The 18,170-nt window shown below is 59.0% G+C and overlaps 8 protein-coding genes across 8 annotated transcripts; 6 read left to right on the top strand and 2 right to left on the bottom strand.

The window, feature by feature from the left end:
* Positions 1-241: 241 nt before the first annotated feature.
* On the top strand, positions 242-2,531 carry PSEUBRA_003114 (RNA recognition motif domain protein; the record flags this gene model as incomplete). The annotated part of the gene is made up of 3 exons (XM_016436257.1): positions 242-2,314; positions 2,395-2,439; positions 2,520-2,531. 3 exons carry the CDS (start codon positions 242-244, stop codon positions 2,529-2,531), a joined length of 2,130 nt encoding a protein of 709 aa, XP_016292288.1.
* Positions 2,532-2,923: 392 nt separating this feature from the next.
* PSEUBRA_003113 (uncharacterized protein) lies at positions 2,924-3,500 on the bottom strand (the record flags this gene model as incomplete). Its single annotated transcript, XM_059465005.1, has 3 exons — positions 2,924-2,983; positions 3,057-3,111; positions 3,205-3,500. The coding sequence occupies 3 exons, from the start codon at positions 3,498-3,500 to the stop codon at positions 2,924-2,926; spliced, it is 411 nt and encodes a 136-aa protein (XP_059321360.1).
* Positions 3,501-5,072: 1,572 nt separating this feature from the next.
* PSEUBRA_003112 (Survival protein SurE-like phosphatase/nucleotidase) lies at positions 5,073-6,419 on the top strand (the record flags this gene model as incomplete). Its single annotated transcript, XM_016436253.1, has 1 exon — positions 5,073-6,419. One exon carries the CDS (start codon positions 5,073-5,075, stop codon positions 6,417-6,419), a length of 1,347 nt encoding a protein of 448 aa, XP_016292287.1.
* A 112-nt stretch (positions 6,420-6,531) lies between these two features.
* Positions 6,532-8,400, bottom strand: PSEUBRA_003111 (WD40 repeat; the record flags this gene model as incomplete). The annotated part of the gene is made up of 1 exon (XM_016436241.1): positions 6,532-8,400. The coding sequence occupies one exon, from the start codon at positions 8,398-8,400 to the stop codon at positions 6,532-6,534; it is 1,869 nt and encodes a 622-aa protein (XP_016292286.1).
* Positions 8,401-9,038: 638 nt separating this feature from the next.
* Positions 9,039-10,851, top strand: PSEUBRA_003110 (Peptidase M16, C-terminal domain protein; the record flags this gene model as incomplete). Its single annotated transcript, XM_016436258.2, has 2 exons — positions 9,039-9,318; positions 9,698-10,851. 2 exons carry the CDS (start codon positions 9,039-9,041, stop codon positions 10,849-10,851), a joined length of 1,434 nt encoding a protein of 477 aa, XP_016292285.2.
* Positions 10,852-11,700: 849 nt separating this feature from the next.
* Positions 11,701-13,005, top strand: PSEUBRA_003109 (Epsin domain, N-terminal; the record flags this gene model as incomplete). The annotated part of the gene is made up of 1 exon (XM_059464991.1): positions 11,701-13,005. The coding sequence occupies one exon, from the start codon at positions 11,701-11,703 to the stop codon at positions 13,003-13,005; it is 1,305 nt and encodes a 434-aa protein (XP_059321359.1).
* A 222-nt stretch (positions 13,006-13,227) lies between these two features.
* PSEUBRA_003108 (C-5 cytosine methyltransferase) lies at positions 13,228-15,646 on the top strand (the record flags this gene model as incomplete). Its single annotated transcript, XM_016436259.2, has 2 exons — positions 13,228-15,234; positions 15,305-15,646. The coding sequence occupies 2 exons, from the start codon at positions 13,228-13,230 to the stop codon at positions 15,644-15,646; spliced, it is 2,349 nt and encodes a 782-aa protein (XP_016292284.2).
* Positions 15,647-16,226: 580 nt separating this feature from the next.
* PSEUBRA_003107 (Poly(A) polymerase, RNA-binding domain protein) lies at positions 16,227-18,170 on the top strand (the record flags this gene model as incomplete). Its single annotated transcript, XM_016436260.1, has 1 exon — positions 16,227-18,170. One exon carries the CDS (start codon positions 16,227-16,229, stop codon positions 18,168-18,170), a length of 1,944 nt encoding a protein of 647 aa, XP_016292283.1.

Genomic DNA, 18,170 nt, shown 5'->3' with positions numbered 1-18,170 from the left:
AGCTCTGGTCAACCCACGACTACCTTCATCCCACCTATCCACCAACCCCTGCATTGCATCAACTTCTCACTCGCATCCTCACCTCGCATCTGCATCGTCTCACCCACTTCGCCACGCCACCCAATTCTAGCTCGACAGGCTCGACTGCCAGACACACTACTCGGAACGGTGCAAGCTGGTCTTGTCCTCCTCTCATTCTACACTCTTCATCTCTGCATCCTCTTGCCTATCTTAGTCGATCATGGCATCTCAGGCTCCTGCATCCACCATCGTGGTGACCGGCATCGCCAAGTTGACTGCCAAGAAGCAGATCGACGACTTCTTCAGCTTCTGCGGCTCCATCACAAAGCTCGATCTGACCGACGATGGCGCTAACCACCAGCAGGCCGTCATCGAGTTCGCCAAGCCCAGTGCTGCTAGCACTGCCGTCATGCTCCACGGTAGCACGCTTGATGGCGCCAACCTCTCGGTCTCGCTGCCTGGGAGCGCCTCTGCTGCTGCCAGCAGCGGTGTCACCACCTTCATCAGCTCCCAGGACAATGACTCTCAGCCCGTGGGACAGGAGGACAAGCCAAAGACGGCCATCGTCGCCGAATACCTCGCTCACGGATACACCATCTCGGACGAGATCACGAAGCGAGCCATCGACCTGGACAACAAGCACGGCCTCTCGTCCAAGTTCAAGGGCTACCTCTCCCAGCTCGACCGATCTCTGGGTCAGCAGCTCGAAAAGGCTGCTCCTTCGTCTACCACCAGCAGGACCGAGCACACGCCCAGCGGTCCTGCCGCTCTCGCATCAGCCACCGAAAAGGAGGCTGCTGCTATGCCTGTTCCCGGCGAGGATGCTTCCGTCGACGGACCCAAGACCACCACCACGGTGCCCGGGCCCACTTCGGCCGCCGACCCCTCCTTCACTCGCAACATTCAACAACGCGCCCAAGCTGTGCTCGACAAGCCCGAGGTCAAGTCCAAGACGGACCTCGTCTGGACCAAGCTGAGCGACTACTACAACGCGTTTGCCAACCACCCCAAGATCCAGGACTACTACAGCAAGACGTCCAAGACGGTCACGGACGTGCACGAGGAAGCCAAGCGCATCGCCGAGACCAAGAAGCAGGGTGGCGCCACCGGCGCTGCTGGCACCTCGGCTCCTGTACCTTCCACTGCCGCTAAGCAGATGAGCGTCTCCTGGCTCGTGCTCGGTCTTGTGCTCTTCTCGTCCCTTTCGCTAACCGGCGTCGCTGCCCACCAGCACGACGCTGTCTCCAACGAGCCTGCTGAGGTGGCCGGCTTCCAAACGACCGACATCGAACACGAGAGCTACATCCAGCGTCACATGCGCACGGAGCACCACATCAACGCCTTCAACCTCGGCAGCGCCTTCGCGCTCCACGATCTAGACCGCAACGGCGTGCTCGACCCTTCCGAGATCGAGGCCATCTACGGCGTTCACCATTCGGAATCCAAGAAGCACTCGACGACCGCCGAGGTGCACGACGAAAAAGCTGACAAGATCGTTTCTGCCGTGCTGCGCGCCATGGACAAGAATGGCGACGGCGTCATCACCAAGAAGGAGTTCATCGATGCCGGGCCCAACGGCCTGCCCGTCTTCTCCGAGTACAAGACTGGCAGTCTGGGCCACCACTACGACGAGGAGTCCGAGTTCTTCGTCCATCACGAGGAGCTCTACCACAACACGCCCGAGACTCAGACCGACGACGCGTACAGCCACAAGGAGGACCTCGAGCACTTTGCGCACCACGAAAAGATCGAGAAGGAGGAGGAGAAGCGCGAGCGCAAGGCCGAGGGCCTGCCTTCCATGGAGGAGGAGGCGAAGCTGAGGAAGGAAGCTGCAGCTCGCGGTGAAAAGTACGTCTCGCCGTACGACGAGCAGCTGTCGGAGAAGGAGCAGAAGAAGGCGCAGCTGGAGCACGATACTGCGCAGCTCGGCAACGCCGTCAACGAAGCAGAAGCTTCGCAGCACGTCTTCCGCACCCCGACGGGCAACCACGTCGTCAAGGAGGAGCAGATGATCTACCAGGATGTTGAGGTGGACAACGCCGGTAAGCCCGCGCATCCACCTGCTGCTGCGGATGGAAAGAGCGACTCCAAGGCGGCCCAGCCTTCGCCATCGGAGCGTCTGCCGCACGGCGTCGCCGACCGTGTTCCCGGCGAGACCGATGAGGGCCGACGACAGCGTCTCGCAGCTGCTAAGATCGAGGCTTCGCGAAGACCTTCCTACGGTCAAGGCGCGAAAGGCTTTGCTTACCCCAAGGACGACAGCGACCGCATGCGCAAGGGTGCCCCTTACAAGGTGAGTATTAGATCACGCGATTGACCTCGAGAGTCCGGCCATCCCAATGACCATCCGAACCCTTCTGACCATCGGCACAGTACCCTCCTCTGCAACAGTTCCGCGTCAAGAAGCAGTCGTACTTTGTAGGTTTCTTCTCTCGATCTTGCGGGATTTTGATGTGGATAGCTATGCTGACCAACTTGTCTATTTTGATGGGTCACAGGGCGAGTTCTGATGCTTCATCTCAATCAATTGACCACTTTCCTTTGTCCTATTCTCCCGCGCCTGGAAGCGCTCGCAATGCATTTGCTCTGTTCTGTTCGCAAACCGCTTGCACACCGAGCATGGTCGTGGTCATGCCAAGCCGTGGACCATGTCTACACCCGAAGCGGTGGCCGCTCAAATTGAAACACACGGGCAGAGGAAGAGAAGCACTGCATTGAGGGTACGAACGACACCGATGCGCCCATCAACGGGAGCAAGGGAAACGAGGGGCGCTGCACTACTGCGACATAACAGGTGGAAACGCTCGATCACGATACACAGAACGACGAGCTCGTCACAAGCCGTAGACTGGATGGTGCAATGAGATGATGGCCATCGCGCTCGACAAGTGAGTGGCAAAGCTCAGGCTCGAACAAAGCGCCAAGCGAACGGTCCGTGGTGATCGGTCGGCGTCAAGACAACCTGCAAAGGGCAACGCACAAGTCAGCACGGGCTTCCCAGCGACATCCCGACAGACGCAAAAGAGTGTACTCACGTCCTTTCCGCCTGACATCGCCACGGTCAGCTCGTCGGTTTCGGCCGGAGCAATGCTGTGCAGAATGGTCCAGGCGGACAATGAGCGAGCCATGGAGGTTTGTCAATCGCTTGCACGAGGATCGAGAGAGCAGGTTGGTTGGACATACTGGAGCATGTCCGGACCGCCGGCGTTGGACAGGCGGAAGGCGCTAAGACGGTCGAGCAGTCGAACTGCCTGGAATGGGGCTGGTCCAGGGAACGTAGACGCACCAAAATCCGGCTTGTCCTTGAGAACGATATGGTAGAGATCGTGTTCGATCATTCGGATATCCCAGATCTGGTTCTTGTCCGTACTCGGCGGCTGTACGTGCAAGGCTTGGCCGACGTCTTGCGCAGTGATGCATCCCGGATCGCCATGGACAGGATGGATGCGGTAGTGACCGCTATGCTCGAGTGCGGACATGGCGATGAAGAGGAGCTGTTGAGTGAGATAGATGTGGCGTAAGAGAGGTGCTCGGCGAAGCAAGACGAGTACTGAGGTCGGGTGATTGGGGTAGGCCTCGAGATCAGTGCGGAACGAGGAAACATCTGATGCTGAAGGCTGCTTGAGAGACGGGCCTTATATGTCTTCCTCCAGAGCTCTGCTGCGCAGGATCACCGGGCTTGTTGCCTCGGTGCCTCATGTCTGCTCTTGGCTGCTGCGATGCCTCGGCGCTTCGGGTCATCAGACTGTTCATCTCAGACTCATTGACGATGAAGCGACAGTCTGGCCAATGCGTTGGCCAGCGATAGGCCGTCGGAACAAGCCTCAGTCACGCAGTGCAGCCGGCTACTCAGGAGTAGGACCAGCTCGCGCTTAGCCATTGAGCATTGACTGGTCTACCGTCCATCGCTGACTGATAGCCACGCTTGAAGGCCAGTCATCCAGCACTGGGCAGGATGACTTGCATCTACGTGGCCGTCTGCAATATTGAACCGGCGAGACGCGCCCGCAAAGGCGGCACACATCATGTCGATACGACCATCAGCATCGGCGGCTGTTGGACCATCTCGACGAGAGAAGACATCTACGGTGAACTCTCCATTTGGCCTCGATAACCAGCCCAATCTCATCTGACAAGCTTAGTCGTTGTGCCGAGTGCTTGCCAGCTTTTTGAGTCTGAGGAACGATAGCGAGGGCCGACACAGTAGCTTAACCGAGGTTGCCGGGCCTGGACCTTGCGTGCCACTCGAGCTGTCCACAGACCGGAATGATTTCTTCCCGGGCGAGTCTTTCGTAGCGGTGCTGACCCCTCGGCTTCGAGGGGTAGCCTCTCAGGCCAACCCGGACCAGAGGCGTCGGTCGTCCAGCACCATGGTGAAGCCAGCCACGTATGACGGCTGCGGTGATGCGGCTGATCCTTGACAGGCGACCCCCTCGTTGCAATGCCGCACGCAAACGTGTGCGCTTCACGTATGCGCTTCAGAGCTCGGAATGCGGCTGTCCATGGTCGTTAAGGCCTCCTCTCAGTGCAATCCACTGTCACGAGAAGGGCACGTTCTGAGGCCACACTTCATGCAGATCCAAACGGATGCCACGGTTCGCTTCACACACAGGTGTGCAAACCGGAGGTCGCGTAAGGCAGAGGCGGGCCGTAGGAGCATGGCCGCAGCCAGACAGGCAAAGTCGCCTAACGAGGCCCAAGCGAAATCTCTCAACGTCATTTTGCGTTTCGTTGCAAATTCAGCGCACGCCTGAGTCGCCGGCCGCTGCGGTGTTTGGCAGCTTGGCACCGAGCTCTAACTCTTCCACGCGGTAGGGTCGAAGCGAGTTCGAGATCGAGAACGTGCCAAGAAATGGTTTCACATCTTCCGAGATGCTGGTCTGAGTGGACGCTGATGCTCGCACGGGTCTGATTCCTCCGTGGGTGGCGGAGAGGTATGGCCCAAGAGCATGTAGGAGCATTGGTGGTGTTGAGAAGTATATATTGATGAGCGTGGAGCACTCCCGTGCTTGACTTCTCTACCATCCAAACACTCCACAAGATCTCTCAAGATGAAGTTCTTCCCCCTCCTGACCGCAGCGCTTGTCTCATCGGCCGCCATCTCGGCGACGCCTCTCCAGGCTCGCCAGGCGAGCTCGTCCAGCAGCGCCGCTGCCACATCGACGCAGGACTCTTTCTCCTCGTCGTCGTCCAGCTCTGGCTCTGGCAGCTCGGCCACCTCTTCCGCCTCTGCCTCCGCCTCCTCTGCCACCTCCACCAGCAGCAGTGGCTCCTCGACTAACAGCAGCATCATCAACAGCTACAACTCGACCCTCTCATACAACTCAACCGCCACGGCCAACTCCTCCGACGTCTACGGCGTCTCCGCTGCTGGATTCGCCAATGTCAAATCGGCCTCGAACCCGCTCAACATCGTGCTCACGAACGATGACAGCTGGGGCAGCGCCAACATCCGAGCGCTGTACTACGCCTTGCGTCGTGCAGGTCACCGAGTGCTGATGGTCGCCCCGTCGCACAACCAGTCCGGCAAGGGCGGTACTGTTGTGCTCCCTGCCTCGCTCAACATCACCTCCGCTGGTCGTGGCGGCTTTGCACCCGTCGGCGCGCCCTTTGCCGGTCTCAACGTGACCGACCCAGGTCTGCGCTACTTCAACGGGACCCCCGCTGCCTGCGCAGGATGGGCACTCGACCACGATGCGCAGTACTTCTTCAACGCCACTTCGCGCAACGACTCCACCGCTGGCGTCGATCTGGTGGTTAGCGGGCCGAACGAGGGCACCAACCTCGGTCCTTTCCTTTACACCCTCTCTGGCACCATTGGCGCATCCTACTTTGCGGTGGAGCGAAACGTCCCCGCGATCGCATTCTCCGCCAGCACAGACGTTCGACAGTACACCAGCCTCAATTTGAGCGATGTCGACGATGAGAGCGTCAAGATCGCCACCTACTCTGCCAACTTTGTCAGCACCGTTGCGGACAACGCCAAGGCATCGAACTCGTCCGCTCGCGTCTTGCCGCTGGGCATTGGTCTGACGGTCAACTACCCCGAAATCGCCCCCACGGGCAACTGCACGGATCTCGAGTGGGTCCACACCCGTCTGACTGGCAAGGCCATCATCGACCGCTTCGTCGTCAACTCCACCACCGGCCTGCCAACCTATGCCAACTACGTCAGCGAGGGTGTCAACGCCTGCCTCGCCGGCAACTGCAGCTTGCCCGGTGAGACGGATGTCGTCGAGAACGGAAACTGCCAGGCTAGCGCCAGCATCTATTCGGTCGACTATGACGCTCCTACCAACGCTACTCAGGACCTCGTTGCGGCCCTGACCAGCGGCATTCAGTCGCTCAACTCGAACGGTACTGCTAGCAACTCGAGCGCCAACAGCACTTCTGCCTAAATAGAATTCGCTCAGATGTAGACTCATGGAATAGACTGCCCGTAGAAAGAACCCCATTCCTCTCTTTGGAATAGCGATCGTGATGAAAGTGCAATGAGAACCCCTAGGGAGGTCACTGCGACGCCTGCTCCTGTGCCGCCCGTATCGCCTCCCTGTTCCTCTCCCTCCCTCTCTCGCGCTTTCCCCCCTGCATCGTCTTAACGAGCTTACTTCGCTGTTCCACATCCCCCTCGGGATTCGAGCTGGCGTTGGACGGCTTGCTCTGCTCGACCTGGGCGACGCCGATCATGGACGTGTCGAGCGGATGGTTGAACCGCCCCTTGCGCGAGGAGCGCGTGGCGATGATCTCGGCCGACGAGGGCACTTCGATCTTGGGCCACGTGGTGAGCGCGGGGTAGAGGCTGAGGTGTTCCACGATCGAAGGGTCGAGCAGGGCGCGGGGTGGTTCGGAGTTGCTACTTGGTGAACTGGCCGGGAGGAGCGCGCTAATCAGGGCTGAGTTGGATTGGCGTTCGAATCGACCCGAGGAGGTGAGGGTGAAGACGCCTGCTTCGGCGGTGTCGTCCGTGGTCGGCGAAGATGGTCGGAACTCGGACCGCGTATCGAAAGTTGTGATGACGGAGGCGACATCGGTCTCGGATCGCTGAACCAGTGTGAGGTGCAAGATCGGGACAGGCGCAGTAGTGACACGGATCTGCTCCGAGATGTCGCGCACCTTCTCGTCTGCCAAAAGCGGTACCAGCAAGGCGCTGACAGGCACATAGAAGAAGGCAGTTGCTCCTTCGACCACTACCAACAGCCATTGCTTTCCTTCTGCATCGCTGAACGGGAGCAGATCCGAAATGACCACCACGGGCTTGCTGTCCTGCGCATACTGGGCTGCTGACGGCTCCGCCTCTTCCTTCTCGTCTGCCTGTCCGTCTCCGGCCTGCTTTCGCTTGGCAGCCTTGTTACGCTTGCTTGAAGCCTGCAGCGCTTTGGACTCCCTCTGCCTCTCCTCGCGGTCGCGGGCCAGAACGTAGGGCGCAAGGGCCGAGCTCAGCTCGTTGATCGAAATGCATGCATCGTCGGAAGAGGTGTCCGCCGGTGAAGGCTCACCTGGCTGTGGCAGGGTCCAGACTCGCAGAGCGCGCCCACCTTCCGAACTGACCAGTCTGAGCTTGCCATCGGCGTCAGAAACAACCGCAAGAGCTCCAACAAACGCCTCTGAGCCTTGTAAGTATCGATCGACGACGTATGCGAGACGTTTCGGCCCCCAACGGGAGATGCGAATGTGCTCGTCGCGGTCGCCTGTGATGATGAATCTGGGCGGCGAAGACTTGTTTGCTGCAGGAATGAAGGCGAGGCTGGTGATCATGCTGACGTGGCCGAGGAGGATCTGCATCGAAGGATCGTCGGGCGAGTCCATCTGGTCCTGCTCGTCGATCTCGGCGCCGTTCTTCTTGCTCTCGGCTGATGGCAGTGTCCGTACGTCATGCTCGTTGATGATGAAGCTGCGAATGTCTCCGAAACGGTCGATGCAGATGAGCTCCTCCGACCCTCTTGGAGTCGCATCGCTCGGCGGCATCCAGTGTAGAGCAGCCGCTCGCTTAGGCAAGAGCTTGATGACGATCCCCTTGCCGAACTCGAAGCCCTCGATGCGCTGATCCGCTGTGCGCTCGAGCTTCCACACGCGCAGCACCTTGTCGTCTCCAGTGAGGGCGAGGAATCGATCGGAATGCGAGAAGCTGGCGAGGCGAGCAAAGCTGATGTGCGGGTTGTCAGCGTAGCGTGCTGCATCTGACTGATCGGGGAGGGTGGGCTGCGGGACGAAGACCGTTGTTGACATGGCGTACGTTTCGAAGCTGCCGTCGGGTCGAGCATCGACGAGCTGGATCGAGTTTGCTGAGAGGAAGACCGAGGTGTCTGAGCGGTGAGCCACTGCGACGTGGTGGAGTGGCGCGCTGACCATCTTTGCGCTCGATGGGCCTGCTTCCGCCATGATGTCTGCAGGTCACAGTGCTGGATGGTATGGTGTCAAGATGGGTCCCAGGCGAGGTTGAAGGTATGCTTCTTGACCTCCACCATCTTGTGTGGTTCTTCCTAGCAAAAAATGTCCAAGAAGAAACCCTGAGAGGGGTTGGGCGAAACAGCAACTCGCACGAAAACCATATAATGTTAGACCCTCATTGCCGCAATGCCTGCTCGGAAGAAATCGATCACGATTGCAGCTTAGCTTGAACGGGGCTCGCCGGAATGAGCTCGTCTGGCCCGGCAACTGAGCAGCACAACACGAGGAAAGGCGAGAAAATTCCAACTCTTTGAAATCGAGTGAGCAGAGCGTGCAATTCAAAGTTGCGTTGGGCTCAATACAATTCGAGAGCGCTCTGGCTCACCAATCAACTCGCTGAAAATGGTCACCCAACCCTCACCAAAGCAAGCCTGAGCCAGAAGGAAGGATTCTCACTGCGAGTGGCCGTCGCCAATTATTCGCGACTTCTCTCTGAGAGCACTGAGGACCGCCAAAGCTTCGCATTTTCGAATTGGCCTGTTCATCGTCGTCGAGATCACCATCATCTTCGCTTCCCTTACCTCACCTCACCTCGCCTCATCCACCCGTCGCACAGCCTGTCGATCATCATGGCTGCTCGTCTCTTCGCACAGTCCTCCTTGAGGCTCGCCCGAGCTTCCAAGGTGCCGGCTACCGCTGCCACCTTCAACTTCCGCAACCTGGCCACCGCCGTCTCGCGCCAGCCCATCACCCAGACCACCACCCTCTCCAACGGCCTTACCGTCGCTACCGAGTCCAACCCTTCTGCCCAGACCGCTACCGTCGGTGTCTGGATCGATGCCGGCTCTCGTGCCGAGACAGATCGCACCAACGGTACCGCCCACTTCCTTGAGCACATGGCTTTCAAGGGTACGTATCCCGCATCGACACAGCAGCAGTTCTGCAACGCATCAGCCCGCCCGTGATAGCCTTGCACCACCGAGTACCTGCAAAAGGACGGCCTCGCATGGCTCCGAGTCCATTTGTCGCACGTCCTTCAGTCCGTTGCCTTCTGGCAAGCAAGGCGCATCTTCACCAGCGTTATGACGCGCCAGGCATCCCATCAGACTTGATTGAGGCTTTTCAAGGTCTGAATGGTGCTTCGATCGTGTCAGACGGCAATACGACAATCTACGACCTCGAAATGTCACGGGCGGTCTGGCGCAGAAAGACCAAAGATGAACGAGCGACTGACCTTTCTTACCATCCCATCCGCACGCCTCGTTCTTTTCCTTTCTCTACCGCACAGGAACCGGCAAGCGATCGCAGCACGCTCTTGAGCTCGAGGTGGAGAACCTCGGCGCTCACCTCAACGCCTACACCTCGCGAGAACAGACCGTCTACTACGCCAAGGCCTTCCGCAAGGACGTTGATAAGGCTGTTGACATCATTTCGGACATCCTGCAGAACTCCAAGCTCGAGAGCTCCGCCATTGAGCGCGAGCGTGATGTGATCCTCCGCGAGCAGGAGGAGGTGGACAAGCTCAAGGAGGAGGTTGTCTTCGACCACCTTCACTCGGTCGCCTTCCAGGGTCAGCCCCTTGGCCGCACCATCCTTGGCCCCAAGAAGAACATCCTTTCGATCAAGCGCGAGGACCTCGCCGAGTACATCAAGACCAACTACTCTGCTGACCGCATGGTTCTCGTTGGCGCCGGTGGCATTGAGCACGACTCGCTCGTCAAGCTCGCCGAGCAGCACTTTGGCAGCCTTCCCGTGAGCTCGAGCCCCATCAAGCTCGGCCAGTCTTCGTCGCCCAAGACCACCTTCGTTGGCTCCGAGGTCCGCATCCGTGACGACACTTCGCCCACCTGCAACTTTGCCCTCGCCGTCGAGGGTGTTTCGTGGAAGTCGCCCGACTACTTCCCCATGCTCGTGCTGCAGAGCATCATGGGTAACTGGGACCGATCGCTCGGCTCGAGCCCTTTGCTCTCGTCGCGTCTGTCGCACATTGTCTCGTCCAACAATCTCGCCAACTCGTTCATGCACTTCTCCACCTCGTACTCGGACACGGGTCTCTGGGGTGTCTACATGGTCTCGGAGAACTTCCTGCAGCTCGACGACTTGATCCACTTCACTCTGCGTGAGTGGCAGCGAATGAGCACGGCTCCCACCGAGGGTGAGGTGGAGCGTGCCAAGGCGCAGCTCAAGGCCAGCTTGTTGCTCGGTCTCGACGGTACCACTGCCATCGCTGAGGACATTGGACGACAGCTCGTCACTGCCGGCAAGCGATACACGCCACAAGAGATTCAGGCGGCGATCGACTCGATCGGCGTCACCGACATCCAGCGTGTGGCACGCACCTACCTGTGGGACGCTGACTTTGCGCTCGCCGCACATGGCCAGGTCGAGGGTATCCTCGACTACAACCGTATCCGATCCGACCTGAGCAGCATGATCTGGTAAATTGGACGGCGAGACGGAATCACCCAGTACATACTTCTCACATCACCAATCCATATTATAGCTTGGCCACGCATCGGCCGGGCTGATTTGACACTAGACGTCATCGTATCTTGCGCGCGGAGGAAACCGCTTTCTCTGTTGAATTTCACAACACTTTCTCAGCTCGCCACGGCCGCTTCCAGTGGCATCGCTCTGCGACTGTTGACTGCTGTGAGTTGAAACGAGGCTTGCAGCTTCGCTGAGCTAGAACGCTGCTGAAATCTCGGCCTCGCCATCCACCGATTGAGCACTTCGACTTCTGTGTGGCTGCGTGGCAATTGAACGACCTGGGCTGCTAGCGGACATTTTTGCAAAGCAAAGACTCGACTATCTCTAGCTACGGAGTTGGATGCGCTAACGGAATGAGGATCGTCGGCAGTAGCAATGCTGGACGACTCGCCCTTCTGAGCCAAGAAGAAATTGAGGCAGCAAAACACGGTCCGAGCGAGAATTGGGCCAAAGCGGGCGGCTCTCTGGCACGGGCATGAAATTCCAAATTTGAGCAAGGCAGCAGACCGGCTCTCAAACCATCTTGGCGGGTCCAGAGCCAGCAAAACAGTCAGCGAACGAGCCAGGCTCGTGAAGACGGGAAGCGCCTTCGTCCAAAGTAACACAGCGCGGGAAAGCGTTGCACCTCGTCGTCGCTGCGCCTTGCACTCCAACCCACGTCTACCAATCAAGTAGTCTTCTCTCGTCGCTCCACTATCATCCTACGCACCCTGCTCGCAGACCGAGTCAGTCGGTCTCGCCTCCATCCGAACAACTTTAATCGTCGCGGTCGTCTAAGAACCCGCGTCACCTTCAGCAAAGATGGACTTCGACGATATTGGCAGCAAGCTGGCCAACTTGACCATGTACGACGTCAAGTCGCTCTACCGCTCGGCCAAGAACTACGCGCTCAACGTCAGTGACATTGAAGCCAAGGTTGACGAGGCTACCAACGACGATCCTTGGGGAGCCAGCTCCACCCTCATGACCGAGATCGCCCAGGCTACCCACAACTACCAGGACTTCAACGAGATCATGCCCACCATTTACCGCCGCTTCATGGAGAAGGAGGCGCGCGAGTGGCGTCAGATCTATAAGGCGCTCCAGCTGCTCGAGTACCTCATCAAGCACGGCTCCGAACGTGTCGTCGACGACGCCCGCTCCCATCTGGCCACCATCAAGATCCTCCGCAACTTCCACTACATTGACGAGAAGGGCAAGGACCAGGGCATCAACGTGCGAAACCGCGCCAAAGAGCTCGCAGACATGCTCGGCGATGTAGACCGCATTCGACAGGAGAGGAGGAAGGCGCGAAGCAACAAGTCCAAGTACACGGGCGGAGGCAATGGCGAGTTTGTGCCCGGCAGCGGCACCGGTCGATACGGCGGATTCGGCAGCGACAGCTACTACGCTGGAGGCGGAGCTGCTGCAGGAGCTGGCAGCTCGAGCGGTGGTGGTGGCGGCGGTGGCGCCGCTGCGCGGGAGAGCTTCGAGGAGTACGACGCGGGCGACTTCGAGGAGACGCCTGCATCAAAGGCAAGCTCGAGCACCACCCGCGCTGGTGCATCCCGATCCTCACAGGCTCCTGCACCGGCTAAGAAGGAGGCGCCCAAGGTTGCTGACCTCTTCAGCTTTGACGACGATGACGAGCCAGCTGCCCCTGCACCGGCTCCGGCTGCCAAGCCCGCGGCTGCGAGCTCCTCGACCAACGATGCGTTTGGTGACGATTTCGATGACTTCCAGGCTGCTCCTGCCGCTTCCGCCCCGGCTGCACCTGTCAAGGCGAGCGCACAGCCTCAAGCTGCTTCCTTCGACTTTTTCGACTCGGCACCCGCCGCCTCCGCAAAGCCAGCTGCCGCGAGCAGCTTGATGTCGCCAACCCAATCTTCGAAACCCAGCACACCCGCTGCTGCCCCTGCCTCGCGCCCTGCAGCTGCCACCAACACATCGTTCAACTTTGACGACCTCTGGGCGTCCTCGTCCGGCAAGTCGAGCGCGGGCGGCAAGCAAAAGACGTCGATGGCTGAGATGGCCAAGAACCAGAGCTCGAATGCTTTGTTTGCTTCGCAGACTCCTGCGGCACAGCAGCAAGGGGGTAAGAAGAAGGATATTTTCGACTTGTTGTAGACATGTCATGTACGTCAAGGATGTTCAATCGCATTCAAACCTATCTCCGGTCCGCACAAAGCATTGAGGCTTGTGACTGTGCGCCTGTGTGTTCTGTGTACGGTCTGAGACTCGATGCCACGCGCAGACGGTGTACGAGTGTCGACGTTGCTTTGTTCAGCGTGGCTCATCTCTTTCGCCACCATCTCATCGCTCGACATTGCCCACCAGAGTTTCTACATCATGGCAGGACCAAAGACAGCCCAGCGAGAGCTCATCAAGACCACGCACACCGTCGCCAAGGTGCTCTCCTCCGACTTTGGTTTACGCAGCGGCTACGAGGTTGTCGATGCCAACACTCGGACTCGACCTACAGCCGCGTCCTTGTCATCATGCGAGCTCATAGGCGACAACGGGGCTGCAACAGCGCTGAAAGCTTTCCTCGCTCAGCAAGACAACAAGCCTGTCTCACCTACAATGAGACGCGTCGCAATCTCGCCCGAATCGCTCGCTACCATCAAAAGCGGAGACGTCGTCGTGATCGAGCTGGATCCGTCGAACCAGCTGATGCTGGTCCACGCCGTCAAGGGACAGACTGTCTCCGGAACGCGACTGTCCCTCAGCATCGATAATATGCTGCACGATGTCCTGGCCGCCAATGAGGTGTTTGCGACCAACGAGACCGTCACCACCGAGCTGCCTTCCATCATCGCCAAGATCGATCCGAACAGCGTCGCACTTCGCTACGCATGGGACGACAAGAGACCCGCCTTCATCGGGCTGAAGGAATGGACCACGCAAGAAGCGGTCGCCGCGCATGAAATTGTTTACCACGAGGGCGACTTTGTCTTGCTGGAGCCTCGCGACAACGGTCCTCTCCTGGACGTCGCGCAGGTCCACAGGATTCGCAATCAACAGGTGCTCGTTCGATACCTGCATCGTCAGGCATTGCCCAAATTCAAGGATGAGCGCCTCTTGGTACCCTCGAAGGAGCTGGCGCGGATCGACACGGCCACCTTCAAGCCTGTCGCCACCTGCCGCGTTTCGCTTCCTCCTTCCAGCACCTCTTGGACCACGGAAGGGTTCTACGTCAGCAAAGAGAACGCTCACCTGCTTCGAGCCGAGTGCGAAACCTGCACACCTGCTCAGATGCAACGTCGAAAGATCCGACGCAACTTGGAAGTCCTTCGCAGTATGGAGTTGATGTGCGGCGCCGGCGGTCTCAGTGTCGGCCTCGGCCTGTCGGGCGCCTGCGAGACCACATTCGCCATCGATGCCGACACCGACTCGGTCAAAACCTTCAAGGGTCATCATCCGGGCGCAACGACGTACTGCTGCGACGCTGGTGACGCTCTCCACCGTGCTGTTTCCGGTCGACGTGCTAAGGATGGTCTCGAACTGCCCCGTCGTGGCGACGTCGATTTGATTGCGGCTGGCCCACCTTGCCAAGGCTTCAGCCGCAAGAACAAGATGGCTACCCGAAAAGCCGCCGAAGATGACCCGAGAAACCTGCTTGTCTGCACGGTACTCGGTTGGGTCGAGTTCCTAAAACCTAAGTACCTGATCCTCGAGAACGTCGAAGGATTCACCGCGTCGAAGCTTGGCGGTCGCGAGCAAGGGATGGTCAAGCTCGTGATAAAGTGTCTGCTGGACCTCGGGTATGCTGCCACGTGCGGCTTTGTCCAGTCTGGAGCCTTTGGATGTCCGCAATCTCGAGGCAGATTTGTGCTACTCGCCGCGAGAGCTGATGTGACCTTGCCATCGCTGCCGAAACCCACGTATCACTTCCTCGGCAAGGCCGCAACATCTTTCACCTGGACGGATGGTCACGGCACGTCTCATGCAGCAGAACGACCTGACACAGCTGCGTTGCTTCCGACAGTGACCGTCCTAGATGCGATCGACGACCTGCCAGCCTTTGACTGGAAGGACCCGCACCTCATCTACGCCGGACCGGATCAGATCGAGCAGGCACGTCAACAGCAGGACATTCCGCAGCTCGAAGTCAGCTCCGGATCAGCAACCGGCTTTGTCGCTGCGCAGTACCGCAAGCGACCGTCGAACTCGTTTCAAGAGCGCATGCGTGTCTTTGCAGGGCAGATGACTAGAGCAGTGTCGCAACATCAGACATCCGGTCCAAGCGCCACGGATGTGGAACAGGTGGTCAACGTCGCCTTGCGTCCTGGAGCCGACTACGACTCATGGAGCCAGCCGGAGGTCAACAAGCCCGCGCTGCTCGGCCCTCTCCAGGTGAGCATTGTCGCAATCAAGGTCACGCGATAGACTACTTACTGACTGCCTGCCTTTTGCCATTCCACAGCTCAATCGTTGGCAGGACTCTTACTTCAAGTACGAACGCATCGATGGCGACCGCTACTTCAAGGTGCTCCTCACCGACGCGTCGGCCAAAGGCAGCATGATCCACCCGACCCAGCGCCGACTGTTCACGGTAAGAGAGTGTGCTCGAGCGCAAGGCTTCCCGGACTGGATCGAGTTTGCCACCGACGCGAACCTCAAGTCTGCCTATCGACAGATCGGCAATGCAGTGCCGGTGCCGCTCGCCGTGGCGCTCGGCGAGTCGATCACGGCTGCGAGGCTCAAAGACGCCGAGCGAGCCAGTCGGCAGCCTTCTCAGTCGCCGATCACAATTGACGATGAATGACAGGCATCGTGGAAACACGCATAGTTGCCGCAATGAACGAGCGTCAAGAAGAGATCGAGCTGCATACAGGGTCTGCTGTGGCATAAAAGTGTGATCTTGAAGAAAGAGAGCGCCAAGCGCGTGTGTGGGCGAGCGGGCGGGCCTTCCGCCAAATTCTCCACTTTTGACGGAGTTGTCCGTCTTTGTTGCTTCCCACGCTTCATCACGGCTTGCTTCCGAACCACATCTCGTCGCTCGTTCCGTTCTCTCTCAGTATCGTCACCAACTTGCTGATCACGGCTGCAGCCCTCTCATCGTCAAGGACTCGACTCACACCCGCTAGGCCAGAAGCTGCGAGAATCATCGGAAGCCCAGAAACTCGCGCTCGGACCGTTTCTTCTCAAGGATCCGCCTCAGCCAGCATTCATCGCATCCTTCTCCCAGACCATCACATACCGCCCGCTCCCGCTCCTTGGCCTCCTGCAGCGCTCAAGCTGCCCTCCATATCCCGCCTCTGTCGTCAGCGACCGCTGTCTCCTGATCACATCCAAACACTCCCACACAGGTGGATCTAGCATCCCGCAGCACTTCAAACGTCAGAATGCCGACCTCAGCATCAGCAGTAGAGCCAGCGCTCGGCGGCGGACCAACGAGGTCGCTCGGTGTCACTCCTCCTATTGCCACCAACGGCCCCACACCAAGAGAGATTGAGGTGACCAAGACGCTCGTCGCCGAGCTCGAGAAGCAGGGCGTCTTTGAGACCGACGAGGAGAGCAAGGTCCGCGAGGTCATCTTGGGAAAACTCGACGCCATGGTCAAGGACTTTGTCTACCGCGTCGCAATAGCCAACGGCATGTCGGAGTCGCTGGCCCGCGCAGCAGGCGGAAAGATCTTCACCTTTGGCTCCTACCGTCTCGGCGTGCATGGACCAGGTTCGGATATCGATACGCTCTGCGTCGTGCCCAAGCATGTGCAGCGAGAAGACTTCTTCACCGTGTTTGAAGGCATGCTCAAGGATCGCGAGGAGGTAACGGAAGTGGCAGGCGTTCCTACGGCGCATGTCCCGCTCATTGCAGCCAAATTCATGAACGTGGATATCGACTTTACCTTTGCTCGACTGGCGCTACCGAGGGTAGAGGACAATCTTTCGCTCGAAGACGACAATCTACTGCGCAATCTTGACGAGCGCGACGTTCGAAGTTTGGGTGGTTCTCGTGTCACGGACGGCATCCTGCGCCTGGTGCCCAACATCCACGTCTTCCGCATGGCGCTGCGCTGCATCAAGCTGTGGGCACAGCGTCGGGCGATCTATTCGAACGTCATGGGCTTCCTCGGTGGTGTTGCGTGGGCCATGTTGACTGCGCGCATCTGCCAGCTCTACCCGAATGAGGCAGCGGGCGCCATCGTCTCGCGCTTCTTCATCATCCTCTACCAGTGGAAGTGGCCGCAACCGGTGCTGCTCACGCAGATCGAAGACGGTCCCCTCTCGGTGCGCGTCTGGAACCCCAAGCTGTATCCGAGCGACCGACTCCACCGCATGCCCATCATCACGCCTGCCTACCCCGGCATGTGCTCGACACACAACGTCAGCCAGTCAACGCAGATGGTCATGACATCCGAATTCAAGCGCGCTGCCGAAGTCGTCGATCGCGTCATCATCGGTAAGACCGACTGGTCCGAGCTCTTTGCCAAACACGACTTCTTCTTCAAGTACAAGTACTATCTCCAGGTGATCGCGAGTTCAGGATCGGCGGATTTGCAGTTGAAATGGCACGGTACGGTGGAGAGTAAGATCCGACAGTTGGTGATGAAGCTCGAGCTGGTGCCGACGATCATGTGCGCGCATCCGTTCATCAAGGGGTTCGATCAGGTGAGCGAGTGTCATAACGATCACGAGGTTCGGCTGGTTGCCACGGGCGATATTCCGGATGAAGTAGCGCAGCGAACACAGAAGGTGGCAGCATTGCCGGAGACGGAGGAGGCGAAGGCTGCCGCCGCCGAGGAAGCCGCCAAGGTCACCGACGGCAAGGAGGGGCATAGGATGATCTACACAACGACGTTCTACATCGGGCTGAGCATCGAGCCCAAGCTCCCCGGCGAGGGCGCACGCAAACTCGACATCAGCTACCCCACCGCCGAGTTCACAGGCAAGGTCAAGCAGTGGGAGCAGTACGATGAGGCCTCGATGGGCATCGTGGTTCGACACATCAAGTGGTTGCAGCTGCCCGGATACGTGTTTGATGGAGGCGAACGACCGGCTGCTGCGAGCAAGGTCAATGGGAAACGTGCCAAGTCTGGCAAGAAGAAGAACGGTGATGCGGAGACGAATGGCGTGGCGAATGGGAACGTTACAGCGGTGGACAATGGGGATGCGGAGATGGCAAGTCCGACCAAGAAGCAGCGCACAGTGCCAGGCGCGGCGGCGGCGGCGACACCGACACTGCCTCTGCAACCGGGGACGGCGAGCAAGGAGATCGAGAACTTTGCACTCGCTACGGGCAACCAGCCCATCGCCGCTTCCACCAACACCGCTGCCAACCACTGA

The sequence above is a fragment of the Kalmanozyma brasiliensis genome, assembly GCF_000497045.1.
Source record: "Kalmanozyma brasiliensis GHG001 unplaced genomic scaffold PSEUBRA_SCAF20, whole genome shotgun sequence".
NCBI classification, from domain to species: domain Eukaryota; kingdom Fungi; phylum Basidiomycota; class Ustilaginomycetes; order Ustilaginales; genus Kalmanozyma; species Kalmanozyma brasiliensis.
This window is presented reverse-complemented; position numbering and strand designations above follow the sequence as displayed.